We start from the raw sequence: 18113 nt of genomic DNA on the forward strand, positions 1-18113 counted from the left end.
CATTTCATCCCTCCTTTCTATACCCAGCTCAGCCATTGGCCCCCTGGGTGGCCCCAATCCGTACCTCAGTCACCTCCTTGGGGAAATGCAGACAGTTTTGTAAAGTGCTTTGAAATGTATAGGTGAAAAAGTGCTAAAGAATTCTAAGGATGAAGGTTAATAAACTGCAGGTACCCAAACACCCAAGGAATGCCCCAAAATAATCCCTAGAGAAACACCAAGTTGTGATCAAAGTTGTCAGTGAGGGAGCATCCACAACCACTCTCAGGAAATTGTTCCAGCTATGAATTAACCTCACTGTTAAAAATGCCTGCCTGATTTCCAAGCTGAATGTGTCTAGCTTCAACTTCCAGCCATTGGATCCTGTTCGACCTTTCTCTGCTAGACTGATGAGCCCATTATCGAATGTTTGTTCCCCACATAGGTACTCACAGACTGTGATTGTCACCCCTTAACCTTCTCTTTGTTAAGCTAAATAGATGGAGCTCCTGGAGTCTGTCACTGCAAGGCAGGTTTGCTAATCCTTTAGCATTCTCAGGACTGAATTGCCTTAAATGGTCCTTAGAATATTAGTAACCAAAAAAACAAAAAACAACACGAATAGGGACACTGTCAAATTAAATATGAAAAATTCCCAACCTATTATGAATTATTCTTATTACTGCAGTACAGTGGTTTTCAACCTTTTTTCATTCGTAGACCCCTAAAATATTTTGAATACAGGTGTGGACCACTTTGGAAATCTTAGACGTAATCTGCAGAGCTCCAGAGGTCTGTGGACCACAGGTTGAAAACCTCTCCCATAGTGCATGGACCAGGACTCCGGAGCGTCAGGAGCTGTACAAACCCCAGTTCCTTGGGCAAGGGGCTTAGACTCTAAGTACTGCAGAGCAGAAAGAAATGTAAAGAATCTCCTAAGGCTAAAATACATTTCACCACTGACTCCTTTCTGTGAAGTAGACAGATGTGTCAGTTTCACTTTCTGGTGTGACGCACTGGGGATCTCCGGAGCTGGCATCAGGAGTGGCTACAGCTTGAATGAAAGAGTTACGGCTGCCTATGCAGGGCGGTAACAGACTCGCATCCTTGGGCATAGAGTCGGGAAGGCTGGTAATACATGCTGGCTAGTGGTTTATGCGAGAACAGTGATACTCAGACCTCAAGTATCAGAGGGGTACCCGTGTTAGTCTGGATCTGTAAAAGCAGCAAAGAATCCTGTGGCACCTTATAGGCTAAGGGCATATATATACCTGCCCCTGGAAATTTCCACTACATGCATCTGACAAAGTGGGTATTCACCCACGAAAGCTCATGCTCCAAAACGTCTGTTAGTCTATAAGGTGCCACAGGACTCAGACTTCAGCAGTTCAGGAGCCAAATTAGCGATCAGCATTACCCCAAAGAGCCACGGGAGTGTGAATTCATTCTTTCATTTACTATATATCTATTATTCTCACAGCGAAATGACTGACCAAGTATTCTCCAGTTGGTAACAGACATAGTAAAAGCGTCCTGCTTGGTTCAAAACTTAGACAGCTTAATAGTTAAATCACACCATGTTTTAATATCAGGTGCTGCAGGAGCCACATGAACATGCCACTTGCTGCTCCCAAGGCTCAGTCTGAGTGTCACGGAGCTAACCCAATGCCCCGGTGTCGTGGTTGCACACGCCACAGGGGGTTGAAATCCAAATGAAAAACTTTTTCAGTTGGAATTGAAACAAAAACGATACTAACCCCAAATTGAATTGAAATGTGACTACTGATTTGGGGTTTTCTTACATTGTGTTTTGTACCAAACTCCTGCATTTTTTAGCCTAAATCGACTGAATTTTAAGATCTCCTGAGCCCAAAACGTGCAATGATGTGAAAATTGCAAATAGATTTTACAGGTAAACTGACAAGCTGCTCCCCCTGGCCAGGGCCAAGTTCAGGTTTCTGTTTCTCTTTGCAGTAGCTGATGCACTGGGGCTGTGAGTAGAACCCTGCAAATCTGCAGCTCTCCACTTTATATCCGCGGACCATGTTTGTGCATCACTGATTGGATGCGGATACAAATTTTGTGTCTGCGTAGGGCTCTAGCTGTGAGTGTACTTGCAATATTGTAGAATCAGAGAATTGGAGGGCTGGAAGGACATAGCCTCCTTCGCCCCGTGCTGAGGCAGGATCGTGTAAACCCTGCCGATCCCTGACAAGTGTTCGTCCAACCTCTTCTTAAAAATCACCAGGCTAGGGATTCCACGGCCTCCCTGCAGGGCCGCCCAGAGGGGGAGCAAGTGGGGAAATTTGCACCAGGCCCCACAGGGGCCCCCACTAGAGTTTTTCGGGGCCCCTGGAGCGGGGTCCTTCACTCACTCCAGAGGCCCTGGCTCTGGGTCGTCGTCATTGGTAATTCAGTGGCGGAAGGTCCTTCCGCTCCGGGACCCGCCGCCGTAGTGCCCCGAAGACCCGTAGTGGGGGGTCCTTCCACCTCGGGACCTGCCACCGAAGAGCTGGGTCTTCGGCGGTAATTCAGCAGTGGAGGCCCCTCGCCACAGGTCTTCGGGGCACTTCGGTGGCTGGTCCCAGAGTGGAAGGACACCCCGCCGCTGCATTACCGCCGAAGCGGGGCCCCCCTGAATCCTCTGGGTGGCCCTGCCTCCTTGGGTCGCCTGTTCCAGAGCTTAGGGTTAGAAAGTTTTCCTAATATCTATCCTAAACCCTTGCTGCAGTTTAAGCCAATCCTCCTCCTCCTGAACAAAGAAAACAATTTGATCACCACCCTCTTTACAACAAGCAACCTAGCACTAATTTCTGAGTGTGTCCTAATGCAGAACTGGGAGCCTTATGGCCCATTAAGTATTGTGAGGGCATCCGCTTCAACAGGGACCTGAGCTCAAGTTCAGACAGGGAAGCATCTGTGCTTGTAGGGTGGCAGCTATAGAGGTAAGAAGCAGCAGCTCTCATCAGCTGTGAAGTGCCCTACCCACGGGGTGCTTTCAGCCAGAGAATTGGTTCTTATGCTGGATGGCTCCTGCCTTGTGTTTCATTGGTTGTGTGTGTTACCGCGCTGTATTTTGCAAGGGAATTGGATGGGTGATCAGGACTTTTCTGCTCCTGGAGTTGAATTAGACTTTTATCCCCAGCGGTTGTTGTGTTTTTAAGTGTTACCTGGACTCGGGTTTTTAAATTTCACCTCGCCGTTAGGACGAGGAACTTCTGAGATTCAGAACTAGAGGTCGGCCTGAATGAGAACCCTGGATCCAGAACCCTAGACTTTGCGAAAGGCANCTGAGCAGAACTTCAAGGCAAGGGAGCTGGACCTGGTCACTTCTCCTGGGTGTCTCCTTCCTTCCTTCCCTCCCTCTCTTGGGCAGCTTCTTTCCAGCACAGAGCTCTTGATGCCCTGGGGCCCCATTGAACTGGATTTCTCTGGCCAAGTGTGTGCCCCCCAAAAGAGCCAATGCCCCTAATTCTGTTGAAGGTCTCAATGGTCTCCTGCTCCCCACCCCCAACCAAAGGCAGAACAAGACCCAGTGGCTGGAAGTTAAAGCCAGGCACGTTCCAGTTAGAAATAAACCAAATATCTAACAGTGAAGGTGGGTAACCACCGGAACAAGCACACAAGGGGAGTGATGGATTCTCCAGCTCGAGATGTCTTTGGATATGGAGCAGGTGCCTTCTGGGAGACATCCTTTAGCCAAACACAAGTTACTGGGTTCAACATAGGAGAAAGGGGGTGAAATTCTACAGATCAGACTTGATGATCGGGAAGGGGTTGGAATAGGTGCAGGGGTGGGGTGGGAAGAGGCAGGGGGGCAGGGGCAGGGACTCACGGAAGGGTTGGAGTGGGGGGCAGGGCTGGGGGAAGAGGTGGGGTCAAGCACCCACAGAAAAGCAGGGAAGTCGGTGCCTATGACTTGGACCCAAACTTGTGTCCAGTTTGGTTTCAAATCATCTTTGCTTATGACTGGAGTTGACACGCAGGCTGCATTCTGCTCTGCTGTGGCAGCGTCTAAGGACCTCAGGAAGGGATCAGGGCCCTATAGTGCTAGGCGCTGTACATGCAAATCACAGAGCTAGCCCATGCCCTAGGGAGCTCACAGTCCAGCACAGACAGGACACAACAGAATCAACAGACACCCAGGCACGGGTGGGAGGAGATGCAGTTGACGTGCCCTCTGAAGCAGTTTGTTAGTCAACCGCAGCATCTCACTTCCCCATTCTGAGTCAAGGCAGGTCTGTGATGAGCCAGCCAGACCTCAGACCCACAGGCAGTATTTAGGGAACTTTCCCTTCCTCTACCCCATGTTGTTTCTGAATGTGCCTCTCTCCCACTTTCCTCCTCTGCCACAGCTGCATGAGTAGGTTAGGGCTTCACCTGGCCTCCCCCCCACCCCCACACACAGTTGGCAGAGCTGTCGTCTCGTAGTCAAATTTGGCACAAGCTTTCCATCTCCACCGTGACGTTTGCCCAGCCCTGGCGAGTTTGCATGTCTTGGCATCTACTCCAAGGGAGTGGCAGGCTAGCCCAGTGGTTAGCGTGCCAGCCTGGGACTTCTGAGACCAACGGTCCTTTCCCTGGCCTGGGTGACTTTGTGCGAGTCACTTTGTGTCTCACTTTGCAATGGCGACAGTAGCCCTGTCCTACCTCACTGGGGAATTGGGAAGAGGAAATGTGCCCTACAGATTGTGAGGGCCTCAGACCAGGGGCACTGGAACAGGGGGGCCAGGGAGACATGCCCCCCGCTTTTTACCAGCCGTAAGAGAGAGTGACGGGGGAGGGGGCAGAGAGGAGCAAGCAGTGCAGAGTCTTAGGGGGAAGAGTTGTCATGGGCGGGGGAGGGGAGGCGTGAGGGCAGGGGCTTGGGGAGAAGGGGCAGTGTGGGGGCAGGGCCTGCGGGGGGCAGCTCAGCGTGGGGATGCCGGGCCGCAGTTCAGGCACCGGTGGCCCTCCCACGTTAAGGCACTTCCATCGCTCCTGCCTCAGATGCAGCGATGCTGGGGGCCAGAGCAGTATCACAGATAGCTGAAGTGTCCTCTGGGGGACAGCAGAGAGACCTTGAGGCTTCATTTGGACCGAGAGACCATCAATCATAACAAACAATGCGGTGTCCTTCTGCACCTCCCTGTGCTGGAGGGCTCCAAGCATTTCCCGGGCACTCATGAATGACGCCGGATGGAGCCCTCTGGGCTAAGGAGGCTGGTAGTGCTATCTCCATTGAGGGGCACAGAGGCATGACCTGCCCACCTGGATGCAGCAAGGTGTGCCGGCGAAAAGAGTTCTTCACTCAGCATCGCCTCGCCACCTCCAAAAGCACGTGTGGCTACACCAGGCGTTTTGTTGCCACAGCTACACCAGTTAGGGCGGTGATTTTTTTTCAGACTCCTGGCCGGCATCGCCATACCGGCAAAATGTTGTGGAGCAGCTCAAGCCTTGTCGATGAAGATGTCAGGGAAAGAGGGCTGTGAATGTAGCTGTTGTCATTAGTGGTGCTGTTATGCCAGTGGAAAAACCCCATCTGCTGGCGTGAGCGACGTCTGGGCTAGAGGGCTGGCAGGTGTGGCTGGGCCAGAGCGTCTCCATAGCGCAGACAGAGCATTAATCTGTGGCCGAGGTGGAAAGAGAACCCAGGTCTTCTGAATCCCAGGCGGGCGTGGCAGGCCCCATTTCAGGACAGCACTCGAGCATACGCTTAGCTTTGAACTCGTGAGTGGTTCTGCTGGATTCAAAACTCAAGCACATGTTGCTGGGCTTTGCTGAATCAGAGCATTAACCACTGGGCCAGTAGTTCCCAAATGGGGTTGCATAAACCCCCAGTGTCCACATAACACTTAGTGTCAGGGCTGGGACATCGGCAGCTGGGCTTAGTGATTAACACAGGGTGGGGGGCAGGGTCCCCACGGCAGCCAGGGTTCAGAACCAGGCGGCCCGGAGCTGAGGTCAGGAATGGAGAGTCAGGCCGCTGGAGGAAACCGAGAGGGGGTTAGCACTAGGTGAGCAGGAGAGAGCCCAGGTGTACAGGCAACTTCCTCTTATGCCTTCTTGCTCAAGTAGGGGCAGTGGGCCAATCAGAAGCTCCGGTGTTCCACCAGTTGGGGGACCCAGGAGTAGAGCCTTCTAGCTGAGCTGGGCTTCAGGGATTCCCAGTTCAAGGTGAGGCCTCTACATAGGCGCCGACTTCCCCTTTGGTTGGTGGGTGCTCAATCCCACCGCTCTGCCCCACCTCTTCCCACCCCTGCACCACCCTCACCTCACCCCTTCTCCAAAATTCCCACTCCACCCCCCACTTTTTATCACCCCAGCCCCACCCCCTNCCCCCATTCCACCTCCTTCCCCCAAGTCCCCACCCCTGCCCTGCCCTGCCTCTTCCCCACCTTCTCCCGAGTACATCGCATCCCTGCTCCTCCCCCCTCCCGGAAAGTCTTAAGCACTGCCAAACAGCTGTTAGGTGGTGGGGACGGGAAGTGCTGAGAGGGAGGAGCAGGGACATGGCACGTTTGAGTCGGGGGAGGAGGCGAGGAGGCGGGAGCTTGTCTGCCGGTGGCTGTGGAGGCCTATGGGCCTCTAGTTGGTTGGGTGAAGGCTTGGAGAATGATGACCCTCCCAGGACTCCTACAGACCTGGGTTTGTGACTTATGGGTCATGACACTTCGGGGCTGGTCATGGGGTGCTTAGCTGCCTCCTTGTTCCCACCTGCTCAGTTGCATTCAAATAACAGCTAGACTGGGTCAGACCACTGGTCCAGCTAGCCTAGTTTCATATCTCTGAAAGTGGCCCATGCCAGATGCTAGAGGGGATGAACAGAACAAGGCAATTATTGAGTGATCCATCCATGGTCATCCAATCCCAGCTTCTGGAGGTTTAGGGACACCCAAAGCATTGAGCATCCACAATGACTCCAAGACCTCTTTCCTGAGTGGTAACAGCTAATTTAGACCTCATCATTTCATATGTGTAGTTGAGATGATTTTTTTCCAGTGTGCATTATTTTGCATTAATTGACATTGAATTTCATCTGTCATTTTGTTGCCCAGTGATCCAGTTTTGTGCGGTCCCTTTGTAACTCTTCAGTCAGCTTTGGACTTAACTATCTTGAGTAATTTTGTATCACCTGAAAACTTTGCCATCTCTCTGTTCACCCCTTTTTCCAGATCATTTATGAATATGTTGAAAGTACTGGTCCCAGTACAGACCCCTGGGGGACCCTACTATTTACCGCTCTCCACTGTGAGAACTGACCATTTCTTCCTACCCTTTGTTTCCTATCGTTTAACCAGTTACTGATTCATGAGAGGACCTTCCCTCGTATCCCGTGACTGCTTACTTTGCTTAAGAGCCTTTGATGATGGACAGTGTCAAAGGCTTTCTGAAAGTCCAAGTACGCTACATCCACTGGATCACCCTTGTCCACATGCTTCTTGATATCCTCAGAGAATTCTGATAGACTGATGAGGCACGGTTTCCCTTTACTAAAGCCATGTTGACTCTTCCCCAATATATTGTGTTCATCTATATGTCTGATAATTCCGTTCTTTACTCCAGTGTCAACCAATTTGCCAGGTACTGAAGTTAGGTTTACTGGCCTGGAATTGCCAGGATAGTCTCTGGAGGCTTTTTAAAAAATAGGTGTTGCATTAGCTACCCTCCATCATGTAGTACAGAGGGTGATTTAAGTGATAGGTTACAATGTGCTGCAGCAGCCAAAAACACTAACAAAATGTTAGGAACTATTAGGAAAGGGATAGATAATAAGCCAGAAAATATCATAACACCATTATAGAAATCCGCGGTACACCCCAACCTCGACTACTATGTGCAGTTCTGGTTGCCCCATCTCAAAAAAAGATGTATTTGAATTGGAAAAAGTAAATTGGAAAAGAGTCAACATGGCTTTTGTAAAGGGAAGAGCAAGAAAAATGATTCGGGGTCTGGAGCAGCTTCCGTATGAGGAGAGATTTAAAAGGCTGGGACTGTTCATCTTGGAAAAGAGACAACTAATGGGGGTATGATAGAAGTCTATAAAATCATGACTGGAGAAAGTGAATAAGGATTTACCCCTTCACATAACACAAGAACCAGAGGTCAGCCAATGAAATTAATGGGCAGCAGGTTTAAAACAAACAAAAGGAAGTATTTCTTCACACAACACAGTCAATCTGTGGAAATTATTGCCAGGGGATGCAGTGAAGGGCAAAAATATAACTGGGTGCCAAAACTAATTAGATAAGTTCCTGAAGGAGAGGTCCATCAATGGCTGTTAGCCAAGATGGTCAGGGAAGCAACTCATGCTCTGGGTGTCCCTAACCTCTGACTGTCAAAAGCTGGGATTGGGTGACAGGGGATGGATCACTCAATAATTGCCCTATTCTGTTCATTCCTGCTGAAGCATCTGGCATCAGCCACTGTCAGAAGACAGGATATTGGGCTAGACGGACCATTGGTCTGACCCAGTCAGGCCATTCTTACATTCACCAAGGGGGAGGACAAGAAAGAATCATCTTAGATTGCAGCAAGGGAGTTTCAGTTGGATCAGTAGGAACAATTTTCTAACTGTGCAGACCCAGAATCAGGCACAGGAGAAGCTGAGCAGAACTTCAAGGCAAGGGAGCTGGACCTGGTCACTTCTCCTGGGTGTCTCCTTCCTTCCTTCCCTCCCTCTCTTGGGCAGCTTCTTTCCAGCACAGAGCTCTTGATGCCCTGGGGCCCCATTGAACTGGATTTCTCTGGCCAAGTGTGTGCCCCCCAAAAGAGCCAATGCCCCTAATTCTGTTGAAGGTCTCAATGGTCTCCTGCTCCCCACCCCCAACCAAAGGCAGAACAAGACCCAGTGGCTGGAAGTTAAAGCCAGGCACGTTCCAGTTAGAAATAAACCAAATATCTAACAGTGAAGGTGGGTAACCACCGGAACAAGCACACAAGGGGAGTGATGGATTCTCCAGCTCGAGATGTCTTTGGATATGGAGCAGGTGCCTTCTGGGAGACATCCTTTAGCCAAACACAAGTTACTGGGTTCAACATAGGAGAAAGGGGGTGAAATTCTACAGATCAGACTTGATGATCTAATGGTCCATTCGGGCCTTAACATCTACAAACTTTCCTTCCTCCTTTACATATTTCATTAAAAATCCCTCAAATTTTGGATATCTAAACAAAGCTGCTACAGGCACCAGAGACCTGCTGCACAGGAGAAACCCCCAAATCCTGGGACCTTGCCGCTGAATTTCCAGCTAGCTTGTTCTAAAGCATACAGAGCCCTGGAGATAACGTGACACTCCCCAAGCGTCCAGAGGGGGCAGTGGCCACGGAGACAAATTATTCTGGGCTAACCTGTGAACGTGATGAAGTTAAGAAAGCGGGAATTTAGGCTAAACTTCTCTGCTGATGTAAAGGGGTGCAGCTCCATGGACTGCAGTAGCATTTATTCACCCAGTTACACCAAGAGAGAATTTACCTCCCACTGAAGGTCTGTTGGCCAGTGGAACAGTCTCCGAGGGGAAGTGGCGGGAGCCCCATCCCTTTGGGGCTAAGCCTGGAGTGGACAAAGCTGGGTGGATTCTCTGCCTTCATCTGCACCCAGTGAGCTGCTTAGACAACAGAAATCGAGTGGACACCTCCCACGACTCTCCTGTCCGGCCAAGTCGCTGGCAGGTACAAACTAAACAGCCACAGCTGGTTCCTACACCTCCCACCCCAGAGCCATGGGCATAGAGGGGGCATATCGAGGTGCGAGGAAGTGTGTTGCAGAGGGAAGACACCAGCAATCTCCACCTGGTGTATCATCTCCTGTACACTAGACCATACCCAGCTAGCATGGGTTAAAGCAGATTCCAAGTGGCTCTGGCTTGTGTCATGGGCGAGAATCAGGAAGCCAAGACGGTTTCTCTGATGTCGCCCCATCCCCCCTGCCCCCCAAGTCTGCTGTGTTGGGCAAAAGCTAGGCTCCCACTGAGAGCCTGCCAGCAATCCTACTGCAGCCCTTTGAGGGGCATAGGGAGCAGGATGGGACCTGAGAGGGCTTTCCCATCTTTGTCGGTGGTTCCTGGTGTCAGGTTTTGTTTTGGAATGGAAACGCTGGGTAACGTAACTCTGATGACTCTGCACAGGTTGGCCAGCATGGGGATTGAACCTGGGATCTCTGAGCTCATCATGCATGAGCACCCATTGCCTGAACTAAGAGGCTGCAGTAGGCTCATCAATCTTAAACTGGCCTAGTCCCTGCTAGAGGGGGACAGAAAACCACACTGAGTAGGCATAGTTCACAGTAACTTCTGTACCACTCCTGCCATGGTAACTGGCTGTGGTGGCTGATTCCTTTGCTGCTATTGAACAATCTTGGGGCAGGGAGGCCTAGTCTTCTCCTGAGCCCAAGGCTGGAGCCCAGACCTGTGAGGAACAACTGTCCCACATCACCCCCTTCAGCTAGAAGGGCTGTGGGGCTCCTTGCTGAATCCATCTTCTGTGTTTAATTCTTGAAGCAGATACAAAGCCGGCGAGTGCTCTGGACTCAGAGGAGAACAGGCTGTCCATGGAGGTGCAGGACTCCTTCTCATTTCTCGACAATCAGGACACCTGGCAGGACTGTAGCACAGAAGGCGACCAGCCAGAGAAGAACTTGCTGGAAGAGACCACCTCCGATTTTGCTGGGGACATGCTGGAGGGCTTCCCAGGAATGGATGACGACATGGAGAGCAGGTTCATGAATGTAAGTTCCCGTTCGTGCTGAAATCTAGATCCTGGCCTTTAGCACCAACCATGTATTAGAAACTGAAGCAGTGAGCTAGGATTTGTAGGAAGAGCGAAAGGGATGGCTAGACAGAGAGGTGTGCATGGGGGTGGACAGATAGAAAGCTAGAGGGGTGTGTATGAGGACTGACAGACAGACAGGTGAGTGTGAGGATGGGCAGGCAGACAGACAGATGTATGGGGAGGAAGGGAGAAGAGAGGCATGGCTGGATGGATGAGGCTGGAGCTAGAAGGGTGAGGCTGGAGATGAATAAATAGAAGGATGTATTGGAGAGGAAAGAAGGCATGGCTGGATGGACAGCTAAATGACTGTGTATGGGGATGGAAAGACAGACAGAGGGGTGAGTAAGAGGATGGATAGATTAGATAGACTGACAGGCAGACACTCCAGATGATAGATTGTATTATGCAGCTACTGCTTCCTGTAGACACATTAATTACAGGTCACATACCTGGTACAAATCGGTCCATTGTCTCAGCCCCCTGTAGGAACGCTGTCCCCTCATTAGTACATGCCATCTCTGTAGCACCCTTTGGGTGCTAGGGAAGGAGGCAGTGCCCCTCACCCACGCCCCCCAGCCACCTCTTCCCACTCCCAGGAGAGCCTGGGAAACCAGAGAGGCAAATTCTGGCTGGGACAGGCCCGGTGGGGAAGTGAATGCAGAGCAGAGGGGCCCCGCTGAGAACCCCGTGCCAGCCGTGCCCACTGCCCCCCCAGGGAAACTGGAGGCTGTTAAAACCTCCATCAGCCAAATCAAGGCCACATGCCAGTGACGGCGCCTGCGGTCGTGGTGTGACCAACCTGCTTAGTGACTCTTCTGCGTGCTCTCAATCCCTAGCTGGAGTTCTCAGTGGAGCCGCCCCCGGAGTACCTCTCCATCGAGGAGTGCATGAACGAGGAGCAGTATTACATGGCCACCAGCTGCTCCGACACCGAGGAGCTCTCCAAGGAGACGGACTCCGAGGAGGTGTTCCTGAGTGCCTACGATGACCTGAGCCCCTTAGTTCCCGACCTAGAGAAGTTGCAACAGCTCGGTGCGGAGCACGGGTGGGATGTGCCTCTCCCAGAGGGGTCGCTGGGTGGTGAAATGGCTCAAGAGGTGCTGAGCAACCAGCCCCCAGGACCTGCTGAGGAAGGGCCATTAGCTAGCGACACCAACGGCTCCTCTTTGACCAAAGAAGGCAGCAGCACCAAGGTGCCTCTGCCAGATGGCCCTTGTGCTCCAGAACTAGCCACGCCATGTGGGAGCAAGGCAGCCGCCGAAGAGCCCCACAGCGCCCTTCGCCAGCCAGAGGGGCTTGAAGGGGATGGGGCTGAGGGAGAGGCTGTGGAGCCCAGCCCAGCCATCCAGCGAGAAGAAGACATAAAGATAACAGGGGGCGATGGTCTGGAAGCAGGCCCTGGCCCACCCAGAACTAAGCCCACCACTGATGTAGTGCCAGTGCAGGAGCACCACGGCACAGGGGCTCCGGAGAGTGAAGGCCACGGAGCCCAAGCCAGCCATGCCAGAGATGAGCAAGTGCAGGCCCCGAGGTTAAGGGAGGCAGAGCTGGCTCTGTGTGCTCAGAGCCATGAGGCCAACAGACGTGCCCCAGAGGAAGTGAGAGCGCAGGAAGGCCAAGGGGGCTTGGCTCCTCCTATGCTAGAGACCAAACAGCCAGAGAGTAGAAAGGACCCACCTCAGCCTCTTGCAATGAAGACCGCACCTACCCTCTCACCGGGATCAGGGCCCGAGTCCCCCACTGTCCCCATACGTGAGAGTGGCCCCATGTCCACTGCCCCCTTTCTAGAGACAGGTCTCGAGACCACCGCTGTCCCCCTGGATCAGAGTGGTCCCCAGGCCTCCATCTCCTTGCTAGGGACAGGCCATGAAGCCCTCACCGCCCCTGGGTATGAGAGCGGCCCTGAGGCTGCTCCCTTGCTTGAGACTAGCTCGGATCTTGCACCCTGGTCTGATGCTTCCCCGTCGCTGGGGAGTGGCCCCACAAGCCTTCCCCTGGAATCTGGGCCACTGAAGCCCGTAGACCTTCCCGTTCTCCCCGAGCCTGACACGCCGGCTGGGGTGCGCCCCGACGGCAGCGCCCCTATGAGAGTCACTTCCAGCACTGTCCGAGTCCAGCAGGTGAAATCCGTCCCCATAGTGCCCCCCAAGCCCCAGTTTGCCAGGATGCCTCCTACTGTGAAGATGAAGATGCACCTGGGTGAAGCATCCACGTGGCCCAAGCTCTCTGCGTCAGAGAAGAGCTCCGGTAGTGGGGAGACCAGCCCGGGGAAGGGGGCCTCTCTCCAGAGGCAGTCGCACCCTGTCAGCCTGGGTGCATGCTGCCAAGTCGCAGAGGTCACAGAGTCGAACGAGGAGTCTTCCCCGCCCGGCCCTGTGGAGAAGTGTCCCAGCAGCACAAAGAGCCATGAGCCCCCCGAGACTTCCCTCCAGAAGCAGAGGCAAGCCAGCTGGCGTAATGGCGGCAGCATGTCTTTCGACACGGCGGTGGCCCTGGCCAAGGAGAGGCACTTGGCTCAGGCCCCTGTTCGGAGGATGCAGACCTATTGCATGGGGGATGGTCGGGAGATGCACGGTGTTCTCAAGGTGGAGAAGCCCCTGCCGTTCCCCAGGCCTGCCCTAAAGCCTGTGGGCCAGCGTTCCCTGAGGCCGCTGAGCTGCACTGGTGCGCTACTGTCTCCAGATGCCCCAGCTATGGGCAAGCACCCACTCCTGCCTGACACGGCCTGCGAACCACGCCTGGTGCCTGGCCAGGAGCCACTGCCCTTCTCCCAGGAACCTGCAGCAAGGAGCAGGCTGAGCATGCCTAGGCTTGGCCAGCGACCGTCAGACATGGAAGAGGCAGTGGGGCCTCTCCCGCAGCAGCGGCGGTCACTGGCTTTTGAAATTAGGGACTGTGGAGGGTCGGAGTTGTGAGGGAGCGGCGGGGACAGTCCATGCTCATTGACTGGTGGGCTGCCAAATCTCAACCAACATGGGTTACTGCCTTAACGCACCATCCTGCACCCGCTGCTCCGAGTCCAGCCCTGCTATGGGTGGCTGGCACCGGACGACTGGGGTTGGGAGGGATGGGCTGTGCAGCAGAAAGAAACATCGTATGGTTCGGGGAGAGGGTCTGCTTTCCAGGAGCAGCCTCTCCGAACTGCAATGGGCCACAGGAGCCCCAGCCTCAGCCAGAGCTAACGCTGTTCAGACACGATCGTTGAGCCAGCCATTCCCTCCGCGTTTCCTCCAGAATAGTGATGTTCATCTTCAGCGCAGACAAGAACAATGTCTGCTCCAGCCAGCTAGATCCACTTCCACCAGGGCTGAACCTGGCCCAGCTTGGCATTGGGTGGGTGGGGAAAGCCATGGGGCTGGTGCTCCTGTGAATAATTCGAGGCTGGATTCTCCAACGTGCTGAGAACTCACAAAACCCACTGGGAGCGGCAGAGGGCCAGCACCTTTGAGTGAGATCAACAGTTCCTATCTCCATTCCCGGGTGAGGGAACGCCAGCCCTGGAGACCAGGGGGTCATGATTTTTAAAACAAGAGCAGCGGAGGGTCTCTCCAGAGATGGCACTGGGGCTGAAAAAACACAGCAATCTTGCTCCCAGCTCCCCCACCCCTTTGCAGTCATCTCCTCTTTTGCTTTTAGGAAATAAACAGGTCAAGAAAGTTTCTTCTCTCTTGAATTCAGCCCCAGGACTTTCCCCAGCCTCCTGTTAGTCTGCAGCCCTTAGCGGCAGGGACCCGCCTGCTAGGTCACAGAACCTTTCATTGCTAAACTTGCAGCCCCCCGGGGCGTGTTGTAACTTAACGGCAGCAGCCGTTTCAGGTTGTTCCTGAAACAATGTAGGACAATCAGCTGTTTATAGCCAGCTTCTTGTAATTTCAGAGAAACTGCTGGCACTGCTTATTTGTGGTCGCCAGGCTCAACAGAGAGGCCAAAGAATGAACCAGCCATCGGTGGCTGGGCTCCTTTCTGATGCTCCCTCCAGGGCACGGTTAGCACATACGTAGGAGATCTTGCACCTCTGCAGCCCAGCCTGTCCCTTTTCTTTTCAGGTGTCTGTGCAGGGACACTGCCTAAAGCCCTAGAAAATCTACTGTAGGAAGTGAGCCTGAATCAGCTGGTTGCTGGACTAGGTGGGACATAGAGTCCATGGCCACCTCTAACGTCCATCCTCCTGCTGCCTGTCATTTATGAATGCGGCAGCTGAGTCCTTGGGTTTCCACTCACTTTTCTCTCCGTGTTGCTCCATTAGTAATCTTATTTCATTGGTCTCTTTGGGTTCTCCAGTCTCTTGTTAATCTGAGATGGCAGCTGGGTTGGGTTTGACAACGACTCGTAGCTACCGTACCCTATCACGGGATAATAAAGATAGTTTGGAAAAAATCCGCGCAGTTGTGGTGATGGCTTTTAAAACGAGATCCTCTGGCCCTGTGCTGCTGAGTTTTCCTGAATGGGCAATCCAGAGACGTCATGCCAGAGTAGGGCACCGCAAGTGCTTGGGTTGAACTGGGCCGAACGGGGTCATGTCATGCCTTGCCGATACAGGGCACAAAGGGCTCGTGTCACTTTAAAGGGTGTGGAAATGAAATGAGTTCAAAAGGCGAGGCCAGTGGCACTGCCAGCTAGGCCTTCTGCGGGCAAAGAGCTGGGTTCAAATCCTGTCTGATTTGAAAATGTGTGTGCACTGAGGTAGGGGGGTGCACTCTCCATGCCCAACCTAGTAAGAGCTGGGGCCTTCATCCCCATTTGCTCGCCTCACCAAAAGCACTCAGGCCCTGAGCCTGCAAGGAGGTCCACATGCCCAGCTACCTGTGCCGAGGCTGTTGATTCAATGGGGCTCTGCATGGGCACAGGGGCCTGCCCACCTGGAGCCATTGCAGGATCAGGGCCAACGCTTGGTCTCGTTGGGCTGAAGTGCTCATGGGATAGCCAGACTGGAGTAGCAAGGAATGGCGCAGGCCAGGCAGTAGGTGTTTCTGCTGAGCTGGTTGGACAGGAGCTAGGCTCACTGAAGGTTCCACAGCAGCAGAACTACGTGAAGCCCCGGACTGGAATAGGTGAGGACAGTGGGGCAGGAGTGAGGTTTTAAAAATAACGGGCCTGATTCTCATTTCCTTCTGCCTGATTCTCATTTCCTGTTCCCCCTCCTCTGGCAGTGCCCAGGAGTGTTAAGGCGAAGGGGAAAGATGATTAGGTTTAGACAAAAAAATTTAAAAGAAACCCTGTCAAAGGCTCTAGTCATCCCTGCTATAATTGAGAAAATTGAGGGATAGCTCAGTGGTTTGAGCATTAGCCTGCTAAACTCAGGGTTGTGAGCTCAATCCTTGAGGGGGCCATTTAGGGATCTGGGGCAAAAATCTGTCTGGGGATTAGTCCGTCTTTGAGCAGGGGGTTGGACTAGATGACCTCCTGAGGTCCCTTCCAACCCTAATATTCTATGAGATCACCCCGCCGCCCTTGCCTGATGTCTCTCCCATCCCCTTGTGTAGCAGTTGATGTAAACAGATGTGTCTTGCAGTAGGCCCTGAAGGCCAATAAACTTGGGCTATTTCAGGCCAGTGGCGAAGGCTGGGATCGCAACTGAGGCAGAATGGTCTCTCTGGCAGCACAGTCCCAGCCCCGTTGAGGCTTTATCGACCAAACTCAGCAGGCTCACATTCAGTCTAGACGCCAATCAGTGCAGATCACATTGCACCAGCGACTTGCTGCCCCCAAGCGGCGCTGCTTAGGGAGCCAGATGCCGCATTCTGCACTTGCTTGACTCTCCAGATGGGTCCCAGGCATGGCCCCATGGAGATCACATTGCAGCAATGCAGGGTCAAGCTCGCCAAAACATGGATTACGCTTGTGGCCCCCGCACCTGGAAGAAACGGCTGCAATCTCCTGGCCAGGTGCAGAGAGGAAAAACACTCCTGGGTCTTGCTGCTATCAGATCATCCCGCTGCGGCTGAAGATCCACTACGACCCCCAGATTGTGAACATCAGGTCCCAGGTGTTGGGCACATGCCCCCAGTCAGAGTGGGAGATACTAGCCTTGCCTTCCCATCTAGTTGCTTTCCCTGTCCTACCTGCATCACCTCAGTCTGATTTGGATTGAGCTTCAGCCAGCTCGCCCTCATCTCTCTGATTCCCTGGGCTAGACAGCTAATAGCACTGGCTGGATCAAATACTGAGCATCATGAGCATCCTGAAGGCACTGCAGCGTATGCCTCCTTCTTAGCCCTTCCCATGGCCCCACATTCCTACCGAACAGGAGGGGAGACAAAATGCACCTCTGCAGAACCTCCCATGAGGCGAAGAGAATTCAGCCCAGAAACAGGAACAGAGCCACCGACGAGCAGCATTGTCTACCCCTGCTGCAGTGTAACATACACCTGCTTTAAGGGCCTGCCACAGTGGAGTAAAAGGGCACTGGTATAAATGAGAATCAGACCCTACCTCGGTACTGGGGTCTGGATTTTAGGAGGGGTCCTTATTGGAGCAGGACGAATATGGGAGGGAGATAATAAATTTGCTGAAAAGTGCATTTTTTCAGGGCACCAAACCTATGAATGAATTCAGGACAAACTGGGCAAAGAGGTTTGACAAAAGGAAAACAAAAATCAAAGAAGTGGAAACCGTTCCTATGGAAAGGCACCATTTCAACTTTTTGTTTCAAGGGAGGGTTTCATTTAGCTGATTTATTTCCTAAAACGAAAACAACAAAAGGGGTGAAAACAATCTGAAATGACCTGAAACAGCAAATACCGACAACAGTTATTTCAGGTCAAATCAAACAAACCAACAATTTACTTTGCTTTGGTGAGAAAAAATAAAAATCTTCAGTTTTGGTTCAAGCCAAGCCGTTTTTGGTTTTGTTTTGATTTATTTTTTGGTCTGAGGCCAAACCAAATGAGGTCTATTCTGGGGCTAGAGGGGTGAAACATAATACTATTGTCCCAGGGTGGTGCGGGGTGGTCCCCTGGCACACCCCCTGTGGTCAGGCATGGTGCTACAGGTCAGCTCCTGCCTCAGTTTCCCTTCACCTGGGGCATAAACAAGTCCAAGCAGGGTTTCCACTATTAAGGAGTGTCCTCTTCAACGGGACTCACTTATTTAATGAAAAAGCACAACACAAAGGCATAACAGAAAGCTTCATGCAGCTGCTCCAACAGATCCCCACCGCCCTGGGACAATCAAGCTTATGTTTCACTCCTCTAGCCCCAGAGCACTCTCAGGCTGGATTCCCTGCCTTGAGCTTGGGCCTCTGCTGGGTGTTCGGCCAGGTGCCGGTCTCTTCTTGCTGAGCCAGACCCTGGTAGCTCCCCAGGAGGTCCCACGCCAAGTTCTCCTGGGCTGCTCTGGTCCCTTGCCTGAAAGTCTGTTCTTCTCTCCCTAAACCTCTATTCTCC

The 18113-nt window shown here is 52.7% G+C and overlaps 1 protein-coding gene across 3 annotated transcripts in view; it reads left to right on the forward strand.

Moving 5' to 3' along the window:
* The window catches only part of ARHGAP30 (Rho GTPase activating protein 30), a 48303-nt gene extending 33196 nt beyond the window's left edge, over positions 1-15107 (forward strand). For all 3 annotated transcript variants that reach the window (XM_075071122.1, XM_075071121.1, XM_032781284.2), the window contains 2 exons: positions 10458-10684; positions 11565-15107. In XM_075071122.1, the coding sequence (XP_074927223.1) occupies positions 10458-10684; positions 11565-13643 (2306 nt within the window). In that variant the 3' untranslated portion in view covers positions 13644-15107. The remainder of the gene's footprint in view (positions 1-10457; positions 10685-11564) is intronic.
* Positions 15108-18113: the final 3006 nt, after the last annotated feature.

This window comes from Chelonoidis abingdonii, chromosome 11 (assembly GCF_003597395.2).
Source record: "Chelonoidis abingdonii isolate Lonesome George chromosome 11, CheloAbing_2.0, whole genome shotgun sequence".
NCBI classification, from domain to species: Eukaryota; Metazoa; Chordata; order Testudines; family Testudinidae; genus Chelonoidis; species Chelonoidis abingdonii.